The sequence below is a fragment of the Naumovozyma castellii genome, chromosome 4 (assembly GCF_000237345.1).
Source record: "Naumovozyma castellii chromosome 4, complete genome".
Classification (NCBI taxonomy): domain Eukaryota; kingdom Fungi; phylum Ascomycota; class Saccharomycetes; order Saccharomycetales; family Saccharomycetaceae; genus Naumovozyma; species Naumovozyma castellii.
The window spans coordinates 65,975-84,955 of record NC_016494.1 but is presented as its reverse complement, the minus strand read 5'-3'; the positions used below and the strand labels follow the sequence as shown (position 1 = coordinate 84,955).

At 36.0% G+C, this 18,981-nt stretch overlaps 11 protein-coding genes and 1 non-coding gene across 12 annotated transcripts; 8 read left to right on the top strand and 4 right to left on the bottom strand.

The window, feature by feature from the left end:
- Positions 1 to 74: 74 nt before the first annotated feature.
- Positions 75 to 2,342, top strand: ROG3 (Rog3p; the record flags this gene model as incomplete). Its single annotated transcript, XM_003675950.1, has 1 exon — positions 75 to 2,342. One exon carries the CDS (start codon positions 75 to 77, stop codon positions 2,340 to 2,342), a length of 2,268 nt encoding a protein of 755 aa, XP_003675998.1.
- Positions 2,343 to 2,862: 520 nt separating this feature from the next.
- Positions 2,863 to 2,933, top strand: NCAS0Dtrna3G. Its single transcript has one exon. It is a non-coding gene; the product is annotated as a tRNA-Gly (tRNA).
- An 899-nt stretch (positions 2,934 to 3,832) lies between these two features.
- SPS100 (Sps100p) lies at positions 3,833 to 4,894 on the bottom strand (the record flags this gene model as incomplete). Its single annotated transcript, XM_003675949.1, has 1 exon — positions 3,833 to 4,894. The coding sequence occupies one exon, from the start codon at positions 4,892 to 4,894 to the stop codon at positions 3,833 to 3,835; it is 1,062 nt and encodes a 353-aa protein (XP_003675997.1).
- A 1,012-nt stretch (positions 4,895 to 5,906) lies between these two features.
- On the top strand, positions 5,907 to 6,647 carry NCAS0D00510 (uncharacterized protein; the record flags this gene model as incomplete). Its single annotated transcript, XM_003675948.1, has 1 exon — positions 5,907 to 6,647. One exon carries the CDS (start codon positions 5,907 to 5,909, stop codon positions 6,645 to 6,647), a length of 741 nt encoding a protein of 246 aa, XP_003675996.1.
- A 969-nt stretch (positions 6,648 to 7,616) lies between these two features.
- Positions 7,617 to 8,337, bottom strand: RPL42B (60S ribosomal protein eL42; the record flags this gene model as incomplete). Its single annotated transcript, XM_003675947.1, has 2 exons — positions 7,617 to 7,933; positions 8,334 to 8,337. 2 exons carry the CDS (start codon positions 8,335 to 8,337, stop codon positions 7,617 to 7,619), a joined length of 321 nt encoding a protein of 106 aa, XP_003675995.1.
- A 943-nt stretch (positions 8,338 to 9,280) lies between these two features.
- Positions 9,281 to 10,228, top strand: CHS7 (Chs7p; the record flags this gene model as incomplete). The annotated part of the gene is made up of 1 exon (XM_003675946.1): positions 9,281 to 10,228. The coding sequence occupies one exon, from the start codon at positions 9,281 to 9,283 to the stop codon at positions 10,226 to 10,228; it is 948 nt and encodes a 315-aa protein (XP_003675994.1).
- Positions 10,229 to 11,315: 1,087 nt separating this feature from the next.
- Positions 11,316 to 12,065, top strand: DSE2 (Dse2p; the record flags this gene model as incomplete). The annotated part of the gene is made up of 1 exon (XM_003675945.1): positions 11,316 to 12,065. One exon carries the CDS (start codon positions 11,316 to 11,318, stop codon positions 12,063 to 12,065), a length of 750 nt encoding a protein of 249 aa, XP_003675993.1.
- Positions 12,066 to 12,460: 395 nt separating this feature from the next.
- Positions 12,461 to 12,673, top strand: RPC10 (DNA-directed RNA polymerase core subunit RPC10; the record flags this gene model as incomplete). Its single annotated transcript, XM_003675944.1, has 1 exon — positions 12,461 to 12,673. The coding sequence occupies one exon, from the start codon at positions 12,461 to 12,463 to the stop codon at positions 12,671 to 12,673; it is 213 nt and encodes a 70-aa protein (XP_003675992.1).
- Positions 12,674 to 12,935: 262 nt separating this feature from the next.
- On the bottom strand, positions 12,936 to 13,886 carry DCD1 (deoxycytidine monophosphate deaminase; the record flags this gene model as incomplete). Its single annotated transcript, XM_003675943.1, has 1 exon — positions 12,936 to 13,886. The coding sequence occupies one exon, from the start codon at positions 13,884 to 13,886 to the stop codon at positions 12,936 to 12,938; it is 951 nt and encodes a 316-aa protein (XP_003675991.1).
- A 582-nt stretch (positions 13,887 to 14,468) lies between these two features.
- Positions 14,469 to 16,031, top strand: CRP1 (Crp1p; the record flags this gene model as incomplete). Its single annotated transcript, XM_003675942.1, has 1 exon — positions 14,469 to 16,031. One exon carries the CDS (start codon positions 14,469 to 14,471, stop codon positions 16,029 to 16,031), a length of 1,563 nt encoding a protein of 520 aa, XP_003675990.1.
- Positions 16,032 to 16,548: 517 nt separating this feature from the next.
- Positions 16,549 to 17,910, top strand: NCAS0D00440 (uncharacterized protein; the record flags this gene model as incomplete). Its single annotated transcript, XM_003675941.1, has 1 exon — positions 16,549 to 17,910. The coding sequence occupies one exon, from the start codon at positions 16,549 to 16,551 to the stop codon at positions 17,908 to 17,910; it is 1,362 nt and encodes a 453-aa protein (XP_003675989.1).
- A 99-nt stretch (positions 17,911 to 18,009) lies between these two features.
- On the bottom strand, positions 18,010 to 18,642 carry SHR3 (Shr3p; the record flags this gene model as incomplete). The annotated part of the gene is made up of 1 exon (XM_003675940.1): positions 18,010 to 18,642. One exon carries the CDS (start codon positions 18,640 to 18,642, stop codon positions 18,010 to 18,012), a length of 633 nt encoding a protein of 210 aa, XP_003675988.1.
- Positions 18,643 to 18,981: the final 339 nt, after the last annotated feature.

Sequence of the window (18,981 nt, the reverse complement as noted above, 5' to 3'; positions counted from 1 at the left end):
ATCATTTAAGATAACTGAACCACCAGTAGGTTGAAAGAGTGAACTGGAACTTTTAATTGGTCTGTTTACTGAGGATGCTAGGATTTGCAGCTAACAAGAAACATGATCCATTATTGTTTGACGTCAGATTGAAAAGTTCTGAAAAGGACATCATCTTACTGCAGGGGCCTGCGGAGGAAGCTTCGTCTGTCTTCCTTTCTGGTGCTATTGTACTTTCTGTGAATGAACCTATACAGATACGATCAATCTCGTTGCGAATGTATGGGACTATTAATTTAAATGTACCGTTAGCATCTGAAAAACATCCGGAACATCCCAGAGGTTACATCAAATACAAGAAGAAAATTTATCAGCATAACTGGGATAACTTGAATATTAAAAGCTATATCCAGGATTTATACCATAATTATGGTAAAAATACTAGTATTGCCAGCAAGTCTTCATCCAATTTAGCTGCCATGAGAAATAGAGGAAGATCCTCATCTTTGGTATCTACAGCAAGTAGTTCGAGTGGAATATCAAATTACCATACTTTAGTTAAGGGGAATTATGAATTTCCCTTTAGTGCCGTTCTGCCAGGTTCTCTGAATGAGAGTGTGGAAGGATTGCCCTATGGTTCACATTCTTATACCATCGAGGCCGTCATTGAAAGAGATAAATATTCTACAGATCTGTCCTGTAAAAAAAATATTAGACTTGTAAGAACGTTAAGACCAGATGCTTTGGAATTACATGAATCTGTCGTTGTAGAAAATACTTGGCCTGCCAAAGTGGATTATTCAATCTCTGTTCCAAGCAAGGCAGTCCCAATTGGATCTATTGTCCCTATCAATATTTCTATCATCCCATTAACTAAGGGTTTGAGGTTGGGACTCATTAAGATTACATTGTTGGAAATTTTTCAACTCATGGGTAACCCAGGTACATTTACCAAGCATGAAAGAATTGTTACCAAAATGAAGATAAAAGACCCTAAAAAATATTTAAGTCAATATTTAGAGAATGAGAATTACGATATGGAGAACTTGCAATTTCAAGACAAATGGGAAGTGGATATGGAATTGCCACTTCCGCCAAGTTTATCGAAAAGTACACAGGATTGCACAATCCTGAGGAATATTAAAGTTACTCATAAATTGAAGTTTGTCATATGTTTAATCAATTCAGATGGACATGTGAGTGAATTGCGGGCATCTTTACCTTTGGTTTTGTTTATATCTCCATTTTTGACACTTGGTGTCAATACACTGGATAACGTGGAAGCAAATCCAATAAAATACAGCCATGACGCAGAGACTAATAATTTGGTTAATTCATCAATCTTTGGTGATGACAATTCAAGAATATTTACCACATCGGCTTCCAATATGGATTTGTGCATTGCAAATTCAGAAATTTCATCTGAGACTCCAATGTGTGATTTAATGGCCCCCCCTAATTATGAAAAGCATGTCTTTGATAAACTTTATAGTGGCAATTCAATTAATATTCCAGAACATCATGAATCATCTTCAATTGATTTACCACTCTCTGTGGACGCATTACAAGGACGTGTTAGAGGATTAACTATAGAAAGTCGGAATTCAAACGTTCCTTCCATAATTGTTGGTGATGTTCCAGATAATCATGAGGCTACGAGTATTGATGGAGATAACAGGGATATTGCAAGCGTTGACAGCCTAGTAACATCAAGAAGATTGTCGAACATTTCAAGGAAACGGTTTAGATCAAATACAATTTTGTCTATAGGGAGTTTGAATGAACGTAACTCGATACTTACCAATTTCTCTAGGGAAAGCTCGTTTACAACTTTAAACCACCATTCGATGGGAACTAGAGGCGATTGGGAAATTAATAGTCTAAGTCAAGTGCCTTCATACGATAATGCGTTAAAAGAAGATATAGTTGAAGATGAATTACCTCCTGATTATCCTGTTTCTGCAGGTCTAAACCCCAATATAAATATGGACTTTTTACCACCTTCTAGGCCACAAATTTCGCATCAAAAATCATCACTTTCTTTGGTATCTAATAATACTGATGGCCTAAACATCACAACATCTTTGAATAGAAGTAATAATGCTTCTAATGTCTCATTGGATATGCTTTCAATGAATAGTTCATCTGCATATCTGAATGTTCCAATAGGTACAAATTCTTCAACGGCACCATCATCGTCATCCAAGTTTTTCGGTATAAATTTTTCCACTGGATATGGTTCCAATAATTCAAAAACTAATAATGAAGATCTGGCACTAGAAATAAATGGGCAACGTCGTGAATCAAACAAAACTTCATTCGCGAATATTATGGGAAAAATTACTAGAAGAGATAAGAAGTAATTTAACTTATTAAATTATAGAGTACACTTTTTTTACATGTTTTGTATAATAAAAGCAATATGTTCACCAGGTGTCTATTAGTATTCACTATAAATATTTTTTTTTTAATGTAAAATTGTCGCCATTTTTTTAAAATATGGATTCTTGGTCTTACTGGACCTACTTGAGAAATACCTGGAGTTAAAATCTTGTTTGAATGGCAATCTTTGATCAAGGGGCTGTGACTCTTAATTGAATAACTCCACTAGCTAGTATTCTAAATTCAGGTAAATTTTGTCATTAAATATTATAATGTATAAACTGCAAGGTATTTTACTCAGTAATTAAAATTAACAAGATCGTTATTGGTTTCCCAAAGTCAGCAATACCTTCTCAAGGAATTTTAGAATTGGTGAGGTTTATACTAATTTTCCGGAGCACACCTTAAAAGACATCCAAAGTGATGTTGAGGCATCTGGGTCAGCTGACCATACATTGCCTTTAAGGTAATCTCCAATTCTTAAAAAAAACATAATAAAAAGCGCAGGTGGTTTAGTGGTAAAATCCAACGTTGCCATCGTTGGGCCCCGGGTTCGATTCCCGGCTTGCGCATTCTTTTTTAACAATTCTTAGGTTAATTTTTTAGCTAGGAATTCAAAATAATCAAAGCAAGTTAAGTCCACCTGGAAGAAAGAGAAAAATTATAATAAATTTGGCATTTTTCTTTTCTTTTGTTTTCAAAAACTTGGGCTTTGCTGTTACGTTGTTGATAAACTAGAAGGAAAAAAACATAGAACTATATGCTGTTTAGATAACTTCTTTTTAATATACAAAGCTTTCGAAGAACCTATGCAATTGTAAAAATCAAAGAAATATTTTGTGCTTAATATTTCAATTCTTGTTCCATCAAATTTGTGATATCTGGATGAATTATATTCGACATGCTTCTTTAATTATTTAATACTTTAAATTCTCGCTGCTTTATTCTAAACTACATATTTATAAATAAAATAATTCTTCTCAATTTCAATCTTACTTACCATCAAAATAACTTGCTATTTATACATCGGGAATCTTTTCTACTTGGTCTGTTTCTTTTTCTTTCGTTACACCTATTTCCTTTTTTTCATACTTCTATTTTTATAGTGTAAATGTTTCATATTCGCCGTAACAACATCAATTGTGTGACACAATTTTTTACCTTATAATTTTGAGTTGTTTTTATCAAAGAAAATATTTAAAACCTTTTCATGAATACAAAATTTTGAAAGAATTTGATATTAATGTAAATAAAATTAAAAATCATAAAGAAATTTATTAATAAATGAACTAAAATAATGTTCCTATTCACCACATACTCAGCAGTCAAGTAAAGAACCTTGTAAGTGCTAAAAGAAGTAAAAAATATCGGAGTTAATTGAAAAAAGAATTCGTAATAAAGAACTAATAATGGAAAAAAAAAGTTAGAAAATGGCTTGAAAGTATCCATAATATTCATCTTAAAGAATCATTTATGGGTAGAGCATTTTTAAAGATTCGGTACTATTGACATTATTCGCAATGGCAACAGATAATAATATTTGAGCCTGGACAGGAGTCAAATAACCAGCCGATATAGCATTTGTTGGGATGCTAGTATTCCTAATAAAGCCAATCTTACCAAAATCTTGAGCAAATACAACAGGGAAATTAACATTTGACAATGAAACGGATGATGTGGTAGTGTTTGAACCTTGAGAACTAATAACAACTAGTCCTTGTAATGAAGATCCCAAAGTTTGGATTAAACTATTGGAAACAGTCGCTTCAAAGACTATTGGTACGACAGGGGAAGATGAATTAGAAATTGCGTTTACATTTGTAAAGTTTTGGAATTGTGTTCTTAATGTAGAGTTGTGAGCTGTGAGAACAGGTTCACAAGCTTCATAGAACCAATGGACCACTTGACCGTCCCAAACACCTACAGGAACACTCCATGGTGGGAAAAGACCCGAGTAGACAACATTCTTATTACCAATAACCAAAGTACCACGAGAACTCGAGTTCTTATCTGAAGCGACTGCAATACCATTAACGGCATTATTTGTCACTACCACAGATTTGTTTGTATTCAATACGATATTAGTTAAGAACCCCAATCCTTCCAACGAAGGTTTGTTACCGACAATAACCACACCTTGGAATGAATCATTACTCAAAGTGCTGTTACATTCACCTGCAACTTGATATAATTGAGTAATATTCAAAATACTGGAGGAATTGAACAAAGTTGTAATTGAGACGTTTGGGTTTGAAGTGACTGAGATAGGAACTTCACCGCCTGTTACAATAACTTTCAATTGGCCAGTTCCACCACCTGCACCACCTGCACCACCAGCACCGCCAGCACCACCTACACCACCAGCACCTCCAGCACCTGAGGTACCATTTGTGGCATTGCTTGCATTCGAGCCCGATGGGGAAGTACCATTCACAGTCCCATTAGCCTGTCTTTTGTAAAGTTGATTGAAGGGAGTTGCTGAAGTTAAAGATGTTGCTGCCAAAAGGGCAGATAAAACGAATTGTAGTTTCATCCTTTGTAAAATTAATAACTGTTACGTTTTAGTGCGAACTGGCAAGATTGGAGGACGTATATATCAAGGTAACTGAAATGAGGGCAGACTAACCACTGCAATATATATATGAATTCACCCTCAAACCATCTCACCCAACATTTCGTAACCTGACAAATAGAATTGAAGTACACTTGTCCTGTTCTAAGTAGATGAGCCATTGATTGAATGCGGATCTGTTTTATTCCTTTGTCAAGACACATGTCATAGGGCGTCCCTTCGATAATGTAAGGTTGTTGTGTTAAAGGGTTCAGTAACCAATGGTTGCTAACATTAAATAACAACAGAGTTTCCTTCTAGATCGTTGGGTTGCGGGTGTTAAAAAATGCATCATGGTTTCCAGTTGTTATAATGTTATTCAAGGGAGCAAAGGTACTATTAAACAGATAGCCGCGTTTCTGGATATCTTCTTGCAACAACAAGGAGTGATTGTCATTATTCACCCCTTCATCTTTCTAGAAAGTAATGATTTAACGAAGTGGCTATTGTATGTAACATGGACTATGTTAATTTTCATCGCTTTGAGGGTATGCTATAAAGAGTGGTTTTTGAGCTTTAATGAACTACAAGCTAAAAGCCAGCTTACAGGGGTAAACTCGGTATCATATACATTGCTTGAACTACATAACGAGTGTATGAAGACCCATCTTGGATCAGAGAATAAAAAGCTCTTAGAACAAGGTTCAATGGTGCTACATACCTCAGGCATATCCCATCTGTCTTGGAACATCTGTAAAGCTACTGATTGGGAATACCATAACGATCAGCAGTTGTTAAGTTAGCCAATGTGTCGTTGCTATAGTTTTATAAGTACGTAATATGAGAAGGTGTCAGTTCGGGCTTAGTAAGTTAACCGCGAAATACCCCTATAGTCTTTTCTAACAAGTTCTTTATTTAAAGGTGTCGTCTTTATTTGAAGGTTCTGACCCCAAAGAGATAGAAAGAACCACGAGGAACCAGTATATCAACGAAGATGTCAAACACTGTTGTCCCTGCTCCAAAACCTACTGTTTTCAGTTTACTCATTAACTTAACCTCCTTGGCGGCCTGTGGTTGGGGTTTGCGCTGGGCTGCTACCATTGAGTTACCACCATCTTTAAAACAAGCAGGCCATAAGCAGTTCCTGACAAATATTTCTGTTATTGCAACTTTGATAAGTAACGTCACCAATGTCGCTAACTTCTTCATTCAAAGGAATAAAGACAGCATCAAATGCAAGAAGTTACGTGATCGTTCAAACTTCATAAGCAGAAATATTGCATTACCCATCGCATTAGTATTAGAATCAATCGTTCCTTTGATTTACTGGCCTTTAAGACTATTTTTCCTTCCCTTAATAATGCAGGGAATCCCATCGAATGATACACCTTCTCCTGTTCCTATTTCTGTGGATTGTTGCATTCATCTTTTCCCTTTTATTTTCCTCATGTCAGATCATTACTTATCGGGTGCTGGAACTAAGTTCCAGCTTTCTAATGCTAGAGTCTGGGTGATCACTACCGCTTTAGGTTTTGGATATTATAGATATCTCGCATTCTTAATTGATCCAAAGAGAGGTCAAAGCAACCCATACCCATTTTTAGACGTTGAAGAGCCATATAAGGGAATTATATTTGTTGGTGCTACCACTTTTGCATGGTTATTTTACGTTCTTTACCAAAAATTTCCACCTAAAACTATAACAAGAATTGCGTCAGAGAAGAAAAAATATTAAGCTTATGAGGTTTTCTGTTTTTGCTACGTGCTTTGTGTTGAACTGGCTAGCTTATTTTATAGTAGGATCGCAAAACTATTTAAAAGTCTTTGACAGATATAGCTAATTAAAAACTAATGCAAAAGTCATCTTTACTAAAATATTTATTGTTCAGCTTCTTTAGAATTCTATATGCATTGAATGCATTATTTAATGTATAAATACCACTGGAATTGTATGAACCCAAGATATCATGACATGTAGTTGAATAACCCTAACATCTACTATAACAAGTATTAAAATATTTTACCCGGTAGACATTATCGGGATTTTTTTAGTTTAAAAAGTGAAGAAAAAATTCAATCTTTCATTGTAACTAAACTTCACTTTATTTCAAGGTTTTTTTTAAAAAGACCAACATCATTTTTAAATCGCCAATGCAATACCATGATAAGGGTCTTTTTTCTTAATTAAGAACCTGAGAGAGATTCATTTACTATGTCTCTTTGAAAAATACTTTCTTCTCGTTTGGTATTTGTTTAGCGTAGATTAATAGAACGTTGCTGGGCGCCTGATGTTGATTCAATATATGAGACATTGGGAATCAGCTGTATCCACATTTTTTTTGTATAATTTTTTGTATTGTACTATTATTCCTTAAACGTAATGTAAAGTTAAAACGCAAGAGTATACAGTTACTTTACTATTTTCCAGATTGCAACCATGCAAAAACGAATGAAATCTTTATCCACACTCTAATTATCTTAAAGATATACACATACGTAACTACTTATCGGGAAATACCAAATGTGTCTTATTATTAAAACGTTGATTACTATCTGCTTTATACAATAGAATAGATCACACTTACCGAGATTCAGGTAAGGAGGAGGGGGGAAGAATTATCCAAATATAATAAAAGATATGTTTGAAATGCAATAATTTTTAGTAAAAAATATGAATGAGTTAAAAAATTTAACAAATTCACATTTAAAATTGCAAAGCAGCACCCTTTTGCTTCTTTTCACCACCTAATTCGAAATGCTTACATCTCTTCAAGACTAATTGAGCCTTAGTCTTACAAGCGACACATTCCAATCTCAAAACAACCTTCTTGGTAGTCTTAGCTTTCTTGTGGAAAACTGGCTTGGTTTGACCACCGAAACCGGATTGTTTACGGTCATAACGTCTCTTACCTTGAGCGAACAAGGAAGCCTTACCAGCTTTGTATTGGGTAACCTTGTGTTGGGTGTGCTTACGACAGTTTCTACCCTTACAGTAAGTCTTTCTGGTCTTTGGAACGTTAACTAATTAATTTCAACCAAAACATGGAACAATTGTTAGTAATAAAACTTATGATAATTTAACCCATGGCGTGGGTCATTGTGGAAGCTGGATCAACTGATTCCTCCTTATCATGAAAATGTACACAATGTCTTTAATGCTTGATAGTTTTTATTCAGTTCTCATCATTTTTTAATTATTTTGGTTTTGGTGATGCCATGACTAAAAACGTACTTTTTTTCCTACAACTTTTTAATAACACATTCATTGATGAACCATTTCGGTAATGGGATAGCATAAAAATGTAAACAAATTTCATTCGCATTTCTCTAGATCTATCGTTGACTTCAATCATTTCATTCGTTCTCAATTATACGTCGGGATCCAGTTGTCTCCATTTCCTAGTTATACGCTTGCACATACCCATTGTATCAGATAGTTTTGTAGTTGTTTCTTGGTTTGAAGTGAACTTGTTAATATAAACACCACCTTCTCTTGATAATATCTTGAAGATTACTCAGAGTATTACCCAGGTAGCCTAGTTTGGGCTGAATTCCGTGTAGACTATCCCGTGAGACTCTGTCCGCGTTTGAAATTGGAAAGGGAACAGACGCAAAAAAGTTTGAAAATTTAAAACGGATCGAGAGGTAAGGATGTATTTTGAGTGGTACGGGTGGAAGAAAAAACAGTCACACGAAAACTCAGATTGGTGACAACTAACAATGACATTATACTCGCATTCTATCAAGAACTCAGTTCGGCGTTCTTACTTCTTATATGTGTTTAGCATTGGTACTATTACAAAGTAAACCCCGTGTCAATAGTTAATTGGTAACCCTTCAAATTTTTATTTGGATCATGTAACCTGGAATTGCCCAGCAAGCTCATATACCTTTAAATAATTACTATTACCATGACCAGTTTGAAAAGAACAAGCATTTGGGAGCAAAATGACTTCATAAATTAATATTTTATAGTTGAAGAACAGGTAGAGTGTGTTTTTCTTGTAACTGCCTTAAAAGAAACAAATATCCTGTTGCAACAAGACGATGTAGAAAGACTTAACATATAATTTACTAATAAAGACCAGTAACACAAACACTCCTAGACTACCTTCTACTTAAGAACTGACATTTTTTGGCTCATAAGCTTTGTCAAATATGAGAATTTAACTTCAAAATTGACATTTTTTATCTTTGGCGTTTCAAATTTTTTTCTTCGAACGGAACAATAAAGTTATACAAAAATAGATCAAAAAGGTACAAGCCACATGTTAATCAACTGAACAGTGCTTTCAAATCCATTTCCTAAACGTATATTTCGTGAAATACACTCGCTGTTAACCTAATCCAACTAATCTTCGAATAAAAATGGGTATTAGTGACTTCGCACAGATGTGTTCTAGAACACCATTACCATTGTGTTCTGTAGTGAAATCAACTACACATTTCATATTATCGAACTCAACTAACATTCATAATTTTGATCCACAACATTTAGATGTCGGTATCTTACCTCGTTGCTATGCTAGATCTATCGATTTAGCAAATACAGTCATCTTTGACGTTGGGAATGCATTCATAAACATTGGAGCCCTTGGTGTACTATTGATTATTCTTTACAATGTCAGACAGAAATATACGGCTATTGGTAGATCTGAATACTTATATTTTTTCCAATTGTCACTAATTTTAATTATATTGACTTTAATCGTTGATTGTGGGGTATCTCCTCCAGGTTCACCATCCTATCCATACTTCGTGGCCATCCAAATTGGGTTTGCCGGTGCATGTTGCTGGACATTATTAGTTAATGGGTTTTTGGTATTTAATCTTTGGGAAGACGGGACTTTTAAATCCATGTTCCTGGTACGTGGGGCATCATTATTGGGGTTTACGGCAAATTTCTTAGCATCAATCTTAACTTTTAAGTCATGGATACAGAATCATCAAATTTCAAGCACAGACACCACAGGAATGTTTGTCGTTGTCTATATTGTTAATTTGGTCTTCCTGTTTATTTACACCATTTGTCAATTACTCATGTCATTAGTGATCGTTAAAAATTTTTGGGTTACAGGTTCCATATTAGTCGGTGTCTTTTTCTTTGTTGTGGGACAAATCCTTACATACGCTCTTTCCAATGTTATTTGTGAAGGTGTGAACCATTATTTGGATGGATTATTTTTTGGAAGTATTTGTAACATTTTCACCTTTATGATGATTTATAAGATATGGGATATGACTACAGACGACGACTTGGAATTTAGCGTCAGTACGAATAAAGATGGGGATGTCATTTACAGTGCTGGCTTTTAGTTAGAGAATCGGAAGTCTTTATAGAGTCGCATGTCATTTTAGCATCAATAGTCAATCTCAATGTAAAATAGAGACTAATAAAAACAGGAACACTACCTATATTCTTAACTAAAAAAACATTAAGTTACATAAATATTCAAAATTTAATAGTAGTGATGGTTTAAAATAGAGTACAGCTACATTCCATAATGATTCTCTAAACTCAGTACAAGACCTGCATATAGGAAAAAGAATGAGTTAATAGATAATTGTTACATATAATCAAAGTGAAAATGTAAGACATACCAAGGCAAACACCAGTTACTACAGTTTCGTCTGAAGACCTAACGTAACTGCATGGGCCGATTTTAACGTACTTCTTGATAATAGTTCACTTGGCGAAATACTCCGAATAACGAATTCACTGTTTGAATAACCCGCGCGAGGAAAACCCGCGTTTGAAAAAAGTTTAGCGCGCTGGTCAAGTTTTTGTTTACATTTGAAGATTTGGAAATTTGTCAATACAAGGACTCACGTTAACTTTAGTATTCATTAACCAATTAAGGAAATGGACTGTTGTTCTATGCTTTTATTCTACTCCATATGCTGGTTATTAAAAAATATAAATACCAGCATTTGTTGAGTTCCCGATAGAAAAAATGGCAATTTGGAAGAAATGAGGGGTATACCGTCGAACTTGGGGCTCAACTTGGCGAACCAACGCAACTCAACATAATATCCACCCCTGGATTATTATCCGAGGTATTAGTTCATGTCGTCATGTAATATTTTGGTATATAAAGGATGGAGTACTCTGTATATGCTTGACTTCAGTTGAATTTTCCCAAGGTATTAATTAAAACAATTATCTTTTCATTGCAACAAAACAACGATTACTTTAACTATCCCAATTAGAAAACAATTTTCTGGTAAGACAGCATAACTAAACTTTAATTACAACAACCAACTTTTTACACTCTTTAAAAGTCAATTAAAACAAAAAGCAGTTTCCAACTCTAGTCATTCCTTCAAATTAGAACTCTGCCAACTATTACATTCCTTTATTAAACTAAACTAAATTAAACTCAACTAAGTCATTCCTTAAATTATGAATTGCAAATTATTTTTCATTACTACCCTTTTTTCTTTCCTATTATCCGTCGTTGGAGCAACAGACGCTAAACAAAATGCTATTAAATTCATCACTTCCAATGGTGTTGTTTACAGTTATGCTGTCAGGACCAAAACTTTAAGACCTGCTACGGTTATTGTTAAAACCATTGAATATACCACTACTAGAGTGAGACAAATCACTTTAGAAAACTCTTCACTAACTTCCACAACTGATACATACACAGTTGCATCCACTATTACTACATCCTCGATTGAAACTCCATCAGTCACTGCAAGTCTTTTAGAAGTAACCGACTCGCATTCTACTTATTCTAGTGAGAAACCACTAGCTACATTTAGTCTCTTAGATGATGCGTCGAAAGTAGCTACAACCTCCACCGTTGTCTCAACTCCATCCACTACAAAGACTTTGAGTCCTGCTAAATCTACTGATTCTTCTATTTCATCCGTGACAAGTGCTGCCACCATGCCAAAGCCATCTAGAATCACCTCCACATTAGAGCCATCTGGAACAACTACAACAACTAGTTACACTACCACTACCACTACATCTTCCTCATCAACCCCTACTTCACTTTATCAAGAAAATGGTACATGTTACTTAGATTATGACGGAAACGACGAATATTATAGTACAGTCTACATAACTGGCCCAAGCCAATCTGTTGATGCTGCCACAACCATGACTAGTACTAAAATTAAGTACCTTACATTGACTTTGTAAGCGTAATTTAAGTCGTACTAACATTCCATCATAATATTTTTTTACTTGAGAACCAATTCTGTTCCTATGGTTTCTGAAAATTCTTTCAGACAGTGAATCTCGTTCTTCTAAGACAATCATCTTCGTGTTTTTTTTCTCAACATTACTGTAACTTTACTTATATACATATATTAATTTTCTTTAGATTATAATAACTAATCTATACATTTATTCATTTTTTTGACTATTACCTTATTGATGTCATTACCCGGATCGCCGTTTTAAAATTTTTTTTGCAAAAATCTAAGAGCTTAAAATTAAAGATGAGGAAGTAACACACTTACTATGAAGTAAAAGCAAGTGAGTTTGAAAGAGTGTGTTCTTCATCTAACCCATTCAGTCGTCTATTACATCAAATGTCTCGTGAAGGTTTCCAAATCCCAACTAACTTAGATGCCGCTGCCGCTGGTACATCTCAAGCAAGAACTGCAACTTTGAAATATATTTGTGCTGAATGTTCCAGTAAGTTATCCCTTTCAAGAACAGACCCTGTGCGTTGTAAGGACTGTGGTCACAGAATTTTGTTGAAGGCTAGAACTAAGAGAATGGTTCAATTCGAAGCTAGATAAGGACTCAAAAGAAAGAAGTGGCGGTTAACAACGAACCATATCATCAAACACCACAGCTAGGGATTACAGAAAAAAATGGGACACATTCAGTTCTAATATCCACATCGATCATCCTGGTTGTTCGTTAATGTATATTATTATATATCTAATATAGGGCATTTGTATTAAAAAAGAAAATAAGGTAATAACACAAAGGAAATCAAGTATTAAGATAAACTTTTATGCTGTGTCTATAAAGTGTGTGTACAAATAGAAGTAAGATTTAGACAATGACGATTCTTGGTTCCGGAGTGAAGTTAAATTGTCTGACGTTAATACCGGCAGATGTTAGAACTTTAAAACTTTCTTCATCCATTCGGTAAGTTTGACTGTAAACGACTTCTTTAATACCCGTTTGTACAATCTTTACTGAACATGTCAAACAAGGACAAGTATCACAATATAGTGTTGCCTTTACACCAACACGATCTCTACCGGCCTCCAATAGAGCATTTTCTTCAGCATGCAGACAGAGACATGTACTTAAATTTTTAGAATCACCATTATTACAACGTCTACAACCACCATTAAAACAATTTGTCAAGTGACGTGGGGTTCCATTGTAACCTGTAGCAATGACTCTATGATCCCTTACAATGACACATCCAACTTTTCTTTTCATACAGTTAGAACGAGAGGCAGCCAATGTGGCCAATTTCATAAAATAAGTATCCCAATCTGGTCTCAAAGGTGGAACATTTTCGAATGGATTTTTCTTTATTTGCAAAGATTCCAACAATTGTTCAAGAGCCTTCTCCAACCTTTTATTTGACAATTCGAGATCTGCACCCATGATTTTTAATTTAATGTTTGCCTTCTCTCTCAATTGTATCGCATCTGCTTGGAAATCCACTTTATCTAGTTTCAAGAACAAATCGTCAATGGTATCGATATTTTCCTGATGGACTTGCTCCCATCTCTTCACTTTTAAAGATGCAGATGAATCTACCGAGAAATGCACAAAGAAGGGTCTCTTCTCCAACGTGTTAAGCAACTCCAATGAGTTCAATTCCATAACATGATCATCTTTGAAATTTCTCGTCACGTAATCCAATGTTTCCTCATGAGACCCCAATGCCTCAGTATCGACCTTCTTGAACTCGTGATTCTTGATCACGAGATCGATGATTTCCTTTTTGCCTCCAAGTTCTGTTCCACTCACTGCCACTAACATTCTACCTTACTGCGTCTCGTCTGCCCTATCTCGTGTTTCAACTCAAGATGATGAGATCCTGGAGAGATTTTTCAATGTCACTAACGCGTGAAGGAACGCGTATGTCTATATATATATACCTAAACAGATCGAACAGGTGTATGACACATGACACATTCATGACAGGTTTGGTCCAGCTGACAAGTAGTGTAGTTCTTCCAAGTATATATATAAAGATATCTATATATGCCAGTGAATCCAGGGTGCTTTGTACCATTTTTCCGACAAGTCTAATGTAGATCTCCATCTAGACTCCCAAATCTGACTTTCATTCACGATGTATATCCAGCAACAAGAGTGAGACACACCGGCATGCCCAGATACATAAACACAAACCTTTATATATCTTGTATCAAGAACTAACTTCACCTTTCAGGTGATGAAGGAAAACGCATCGCCGTCATTTTCGTTGAAATTTGAAATTCGAAAATTGCTTGAGTGGCGTCGACAACCATCTTGAAAGGCCCCCCACTCAACTCACGTTGCTCAACACACAACAATCACAAGGAGAATCGAATACAAGAAACCACCTATCTGCTCATCATGTCCGCATCTGAGCGTGTAATCAATTATAAATTTCAATGGCCAGCTGGTCCGGAAGACGTCATTTTGACGGGTCATTTCGACCAATGGAAGGGGTCGTTGCCCATGGTGAAGAACCCAGAAACTAACGCTTTCGAATTGGAAGTGCCCTTGAAGTTCGAGAATGAGGATAAAAAGATCCATTTCAAGTTTATTGTGGATGGAAACTGGACCGTTAGTCATGCCTATGGGAAAGAAGTTAATGAAGAAGGTTTCGAAAATAACTTTATTTCTTTAGAAGATGCTCAATTGCAAGCTCAAGGATTGGGTAATGTGAGCAGAATTCCCGAAGCTGGAGGTATGCCCGTGTACCAAAACTCTAAAAATAGCAGTAGCAGTCGTGTCACTGGTCCACCATCAACTTCCAATAGAAAGAAGGGTAAAGGTAAGAAGAAGAAGGCCAAGGGTAAGAAGAGAACCAGAAAGAGTAGAAATACGAGCGAAACTCAAGTGGGAGATGAAGAAGGTGAAGAAGAGGAAAATACCTCCAATACGGATGCTGCCAATACACCAATCTCCTCATCAAAGGAACAAACACCTGTAGTGGAACCTGTTACCGGATCTAAGACAGAGGAACCAAAGGAGGAACCAGTATTCAATATCTTACCTGTGCAAGATGTGAAGACTTCCACTTTCACTCCAAATGTAGGAGGTCCAGGTCCTGTCATTGTGGAAAATCCTCAAGATATTCCTGAATTGAATGAAGTAAGAGACGTTAACCAAGAAGAATTGAGTGCTCGTTTGAACAAAGAGATGAAGGAAAAGAAGGAGCAAAAGGAAAAAGCTGTTGCTGATGTGGAAGAAAATAATGACGCCATTAAGGAACCTGTTCATACTCCATCAGGTCCAACTGATGAACCAATAATGCCAAAAGTGGACGAACAAATCACTCCAGAGGTAATTGAACAGAGAACTAATGAGCTTGTTAAGGAAGAGGCAAAGGATGCTGACGCTGACGCTGACTTAGTCAAGGAAAGAGAAGAGTTGGAAACTGCAACGAGTACACCAATGGCTAAATTGGTACCACACACAGAAATGGGAACTGAAACAAAGCCAACAACAGAAGCCGTAGCTGTACCTGCTGACGAAGATATCCATGACGCTGCCATTCAGAAGGATTTGGAACCTGAAACTACCAAAGAAGTCACTGATGAATTTGAACCAACATTGGATCCAAAGAAACAATCACACGAATCTACCGGTGATAAGATAAAAAAGGAAGTGAAACACGTAGAAGAAGATGTAAAGAGTGGTCTCAAGCGTGTCACGTCAATAGCCACATCAAAATCCCAAAAGTCTCAAACTACACCTGCCCCTGTAAGTGAGGCAACTAAGGAAAAGGCTGCAAAGAAGACGACCAAAGCCACTCCTGCATCGAAACAAACTTCTCCAACAAAATCAAAGCCAAAATCTAAACCTAAACCCGTTGCTAAACCTGCTGCTACATCCACCGCCAAAGAGGAAGATGGAAAGAAAAAGAAGAAGAAGGGATTCTTCGGTATATTAAAGAAGATGTTTTCATAATTTCGTTAGCAAGTGTACTACTGGGCACAGGTGATTGTATTGTAACTGTTTATTTTTAATCGCAAGTAATTTTTTTTAAAACATGATTCCATTAGAAGGACTATTTTCCCAATATGGTCCTCTAATATATAACTTCTATATAATAATACTAATAATAATAATACCGTATAACCATATTTATTGACATACACGTAAATTGAAGATTACGTGAGCAGTAAACGATAACTCGTTGAGCCGGGATATTCGATCTCTATAGAAAATAGATTTCGAAACGCGGATAAGAGGGCCACCAAAAGAAATCCCGGCCCAGTATTTGAGGAGGAACGCGCGAAGGAAAAAGGTAAACAAATAACATTGGAAAAAATTATCATCGATCTTACTTCCTAATTTAGCAACTTGAACGTTGATTTAGATATAAACAAACAGCACGTAACACACTCGAAACCTAGCAACGGTAAGCAGAATTGTATCATTATTGTTTTAATATTATACTGCTATCAAAGAAGGAGCAAACCAGATGGAGTTTAATAACACTATTACAACCGACGGGTTGAGCCAAATTGCTAGTGCTGACCTAATATCGACAGCAACAACAACCTTAGTATCGTCATTTTCTGCTTCAATTGTACAACCATCATCAACTAGATTGGATAATCTCGGGGAAATTGCAAATAGTACTTTAGTTTCCACTGATACTTCTCTGTCACAATCGATACTGGCTAACCAAATAACCACAGATTATCAAGTAACGGGTATACCAACATTTGCAAGAAATGCTACTCAAAGTGTGACGTCCTCAACGGGAAGTTCTTTGCTTGCCAATTCTTTGTCTAGTGAGACATCCATTACTTCACTTAGTGACCAATTCGAATTACCTTCTTCAACTTCAACTTCTTCAAAGAGAATTTTACCAAGTCTACACCTTTCATCACTTCCTAAACTTTCTACAACGAGGTCAAAATACTCATCATATGCTCAAGTATCTAGCTCCAGTGATATAACTTCATCACTTGTTTCACCTGAATATACGTCAAGTTCTTCCACAACCATTCCTGTAACAACACTTACCTCCACTGTACATGATACCATCACTTCTTCCACTTCTTCCTCTTCGTCATCATCATCAACATCCGAATATTATTCCATTTCACACGATTCCAAATCCACCTCAGTGTATTATATGTATTATTCTCAAGCATACTATTTCACAGATTCCTCTGAAACATTTACGACGGAATTACCTCAAAAGACAAGAATAACCACAACAGGTTTAAATCCCACATTGTCCTTTGTCGTCCCTCAGAACACTATTACCACAGATGCTGCATTCTACCAACGTTGGTTGAATGGTGGTATGGATGATATTTCATCAGATGGTGGATCTCAATCAAGCTCTAATAAAAATACCATCATTGGGTCTGTGGTCGGAAGTGTAGTGGGTGTTTTCCTATGTGGTATTATCATTTGGGCCATATTGTTTAGAAAGGCACGTAATAAGAAACGTATTGATAAGACTATATTGAACTCCATTAATGATCATGATGATGCAGAGATGAAATATGGATTCAGTCATGATATTGGTTCCCGAACCACATATTCTTCTACGCAACAACAGGATAGGAATAGGGACCCATTTGGAAACGAGTTTGAATTCGATAATAGAGAGGCAGGTGGTGCCGGGACGATACCTGTTGGTGCTGCTAATAGATCATCTTACCCGTCATATTATTCATCTTCTAGTGGTTCTGGTATGATAACTGACTCGTCCTTTGGTGGATCATCCATGGGATCGTTGAATATTGACACACATGATGGGATGGCTCATGGAGATCAAACCCGCTCCAATGATTACCAAAGTTTCCTAAGGGAAATTATATGATAAAGACTATTTTTCAAATAGACTACACTACATATATATACATATATTCCAGTAATAACAAAAACACATATTTTATATATCTTAAAAACAAAGAACCGTTTATTTCTGTTTCTTATTTTCCTTCTTGGCATCTTTTCTCACTTTCTTAGCTTTGGAAGTCGTTTTTGGTTCAAGAACAGCAGCCTTGGCGTTAGCTTCAGCAATAGCCTCTTCTTCATAAAACTTCTTTAATCTCTTTTGATAGTCGTAATTGGAATACCAAAGACCAGCTTGCAAGAACAATACCCCAAGGAACACAACTTCCAAGATGATAGTGGATGATGCAATGACGGCCAACCCTTGATTTTCAGTGACTTCCCCCCATTGTCCAGTCAAAGTACATTCGATACCTGTCTTAATATTGGTAATAAAGACACAAATCCCTAAAACATAAAGACCCAATGATGCGTATTCAAACATCTTCAATTCTGGGTTTGGTTTGTAGATTCTGATCATGTTACCTAGCAATCCGACCACAGCGACAAACCCCAAAATGTAAAGGACAGGTCTGCCCGTGTAATACAAGGTTTGGTAATGCTTTAGGGCATTGTCAAAGTGTTCCTGGGTAGCGTTTGCGTTGAAGAGAAGATGGTAGTCATAGGCCAAGTTGTTGTAGAAGACACCCATAATAAAAGAGGATGCAATCAAAATAAGGGAAGTACCAAAGGTACACAATTCTTGATAGCTTAACATTGCGATTGGATGGTTATGGTTGTTGTTTTGTTGGCCATTGTGGAAGGTCTGTTGCCGTTCAATATTTTTCTTATCATTTATTTTTCATGAAGGAAGCGAAATCGGAGACGTATGAAAAATGAAATATGAAGGGTGTCATGTCAGGAATAGGATTTTGGAAACCGGGTGTTTGTTATTAGGACAATGATGCACTGTCCTTGTTAAAATGTCTGTTATTGGGTCTGTAATAATTATCTTATATATATCAAAGTTTCTCTGATGAACTTGCGGACCTACACCATTTTAAGAGCGCCAACAATTTGTTCCCTTGCACTTTTGTTTAACACCACCGCATCGGTG